A 3250-nucleotide genomic window follows, 5' to 3' on the forward strand; every position below is an offset into this window, starting at 1 on the left:
GCTGTTTGTTTAAGTTCCGAACATAAAAGATGTTTGACAAATTTTAGCCAAACAATGCTCCAGCAAAGTAGAAGTCCTATTTTTAACACCAGGCTATATTTTTCCCCTGACGAAGGTGATGTTACACGAGCCGATTTTTAACGGCTTTTTTTAATCCATGTTACACGAGACAACTTTGGACGCAACTTTGTTGCAGCAACGGTCGGCAACGGTATGTTACACGAGACAATTTTTAACGCAACATGCAAAATTCGGACAACAATGTTGCAGGTTTTTGAACCGCTCTCAAAAACCTGCAGCATGTTCCTGCGACGAAATGTTGCGAAAAAAGTCGCCCTGTGCGCCACGCTACACGACATCGATTTAAAAATTGTTGCGTTAAAAATCGGCTTGTGTAACACATGCCGGCAAGTGCAGTGCATCACTCACTGAGTGGTGTTTACTATAAAAACAAGATAAGGAAATCCTTTACTTCAAGCTGGATGAATCGTTTGTTCGCTTGGGCTAGATGTAATATACCAAACAAGAGAGGCCGTGTTTCATCGGAATATCTAAACACCGAGAAGGGGGATGAAAATACGGCGCGCGGCAGAGTATTTTTGACGAAATGTAATAAGCTTGACATAGAACGAAGTCCTTCCGCATTTTGCACTCTTCTTGGATTGAATACTGGTTTGTTGTAAGCAGGTCGCCCTTTGGCCAGCAAACAATTGCAAGGCATCCGGCATCCTGACGGCAATCCATCCTAAGATAAGACCGGTTTTCACTCGAGTGCCGAAACTAATACGTATGGTAACCGATCGTTTCGCCTACAAGTCGATTCGCCTACATCGAAGTCGCGCGCGCGCTATGTTCTAAGAATATTCAGAGCGTAGGCGAAACGACTTCGGTCGTGTAGGCGAAACGTGTAGGCGAATCGACTTGTAGGCGAAACGACCGACATTCCTACGCATTTGCTGGGATTTTACATCACTGCATTCTTCACTGCACTACACGATTCACTTAAAAAAATGCGCTACTTTATCATCCAATCAGAAATAACCAAGCCAATCCACTGAGCCAATCGCGACTCGCTTGCATACACTTTCGCGCGCTTTGCGTCAGCTGCATATATTTGCACGAAATTTGATTGTACATGACTGAATCCTCCGAGTTCTTAGCAGTTTTCATCTTTGAATTAAATGCCCTGCCCAGTCCTACGATTATATATTTCTGCACCCAACAAATCAATTGTGTTGAACCCCGAGTTTCCGATCGAGTTCCATTAATCTTCCTTTTCCCCCCTTCTTTCAGTGTTAATAAACGATGGAGACGAGAAATAGTTTTCAATGATTCACCCTTTATTTATCCTCTTGCTACAATTTTTAAAGTTCTCAGATTACCCATATTTACCAGAATACCAACCCCTTATAGGGCAGTTCCCCATTTACTCAATACCCGCATTTACTAAACTAATTCCTCGGGTGTCATTTTGCCAATGATCATTTTAAGACTACGTTAAGGCCTTAATTCCATTCGTGAGACGTCATTGCCGCCATTATTACCTGGAAAAAGAAAGGAAATTTTCAATTACACTACATGATGGAAATGTTTGCTTCCTCGGTGGGGGAAGGGGGGGGGGGGAGGGGGAGAGGAGGAGAGAAATTCCCATATAAAAAGCTGTCTTGGTACCGCTTAGGGTTTTCAGCCTTAAAAGGTCCACAGCGGGAGCCTGCGCGGTGCCTTTTAGGGTATTGAACCGAAATAAATATGACCAGAGATGATGTTGTGTTGTTTAGAGTTGGTACGTCTTAGGGGTGAAAAAAATTTCTAGTCACGCCCACAAAACAGGATCTTGTTACCTCTTAGGGTTTTTTTTTTCACAATTTCTGTCTACCAACCCCGTCTTTTTTATATGGGAGTTCCCAGAAGATTTGCTTGCGAGGAGCTTCGAACGAGTAGTCGAACTAGTCTTCAGCAGTCTTCTTGTAACCCTTGCCCTACTTTAGGCCATCCCCCTAAAATGTCTCGTTGCCCATCGTCCTTCTCTCGTAAAAGTGAGCTGGTCGGTCGGTTTAAAAATCGGACGAAAGAAGAATGAACATATTAACAAATAAAATAAATGATTTTCTAGCTAGGAATCCTTACCATTCATCCCAGCAGCAGCATCCAAGACTAGGGGAACCACAGTAGTATTCAGAGCATTCACGAAAGCCCCCTGGGCACTGCCCCATCGGGAAGCACTGCTCTTCGCCATTATTCATGCATTCTGTAAGCAAACAAACAAACAAATAAACAAACAAGAGACAACGATCATTCGTTTGTAAACCATCAATGAGTAATGCTTGAAATACGACTTAAGAATTGCAATTCATTTTAATTGACATGGCCAAAATTCAGTTTTTAAAAAAATTTTAACAACGTATGGTTGTCATCAATGAAACAGTGGAACACTCACCTCGTTCAATGCCGCCCCACTGCCTGGCGTGCAAGTTCATCCTCTTGTTTCCGGAGACAGCACCCTGCACGGTAAGGGCCCCCAAAATGATCAACAACAGGCAGGCAACTTTGGTGTCCATAACTATCGTTACTGCAACAGAAAAACACGAATAAGGAGAAAAAAACAAATGTAAAACGTTGTTAAGTTTTAGCTTAAAACAAAGCTTATTCGGGACATCAACTTCTTTCAACTCAAAATACTGAAGCACGTTCTGATGTCCTACCTTTGCTTGGAACTTGGAACTTGGAACTCGCAACGGTGGATCAAGGCGTGATATCAAATACTCTCTTCAAGTACTGACGAAGACTGCAGACACGCTCTTATTTATTCCCCATAGACCGCATAATTTATGCGTTTCTGAGAGGCGGTTGCCTTTTGGAATATGAACAAGATACTCGTGAAAAGCATTCCTACATGTTGATATGGTTACATTGACTACAAAATCATGGCGGTGTACTTTTATTTTCTAATTTCCCTCAGCGGGGAATGCTTTTAGTTGCAAATCTCCCCCAGGCCTTGTGCATATTTTGAGTTTCGTCTTTAAACATTAAATATTATTTCATCCCCGCGTCCCTATTTCAATTTTTATTTTATATAATTTTACTTGACAGAAAAACTTTGTTCTGTAAGCCCTAATCACGTGCCAAATGTAACAAAGATTCACACGGGATTGAGTAGATTGCAAAAACGTTAGATGAAAGAACGATTCATTTTGATTTACCAGTTGTTCATGGTGGAATTCCAGTTATGTTAGTAAGACAACTTGGCTAA

At 41.8% G+C, this 3250-nt stretch overlaps 1 protein-coding gene across 2 annotated transcripts; it reads right to left on the bottom strand.

Moving 5' to 3' along the window:
- Positions 1–1228: 1228 nt before the first annotated feature.
- On the bottom strand, positions 1229–2982 carry LOC145498263 (small cysteine-rich protein 4). Of its 2 annotated transcripts, XM_081478162.1 has the most exons (4): positions 2703–2982; positions 2438–2569; positions 2128–2248; positions 1229–1544 (listed from the first exon to the last, which is right to left on the bottom strand). In XM_081478162.1, exons 2-4 carry the CDS (start codon positions 2556–2558, stop codon positions 1541–1543), a joined length of 246 nt encoding a protein of 81 aa, XP_081334288.1. In that variant the 5' UTR covers positions 2559–2569; positions 2703–2982; the 3' UTR covers positions 1229–1540. The 2 variants fall into 2 exon arrangements, with proteins under 2 accessions (XP_081334288.1, XP_081334289.1); XM_081478163.1 differs by having other exon boundaries at positions 2438–2982.
- Between the last annotated feature and the right edge of the window lie 268 nt (positions 2983–3250).

The sequence above is a fragment of the Orbicella franksi genome, chromosome 9 (assembly GCF_964199315.1).
Source record: "Orbicella franksi chromosome 9, jaOrbFran1.1, whole genome shotgun sequence".
NCBI classification, from domain to species: domain Eukaryota; kingdom Metazoa; phylum Cnidaria; class Anthozoa; order Scleractinia; family Merulinidae; genus Orbicella; species Orbicella franksi.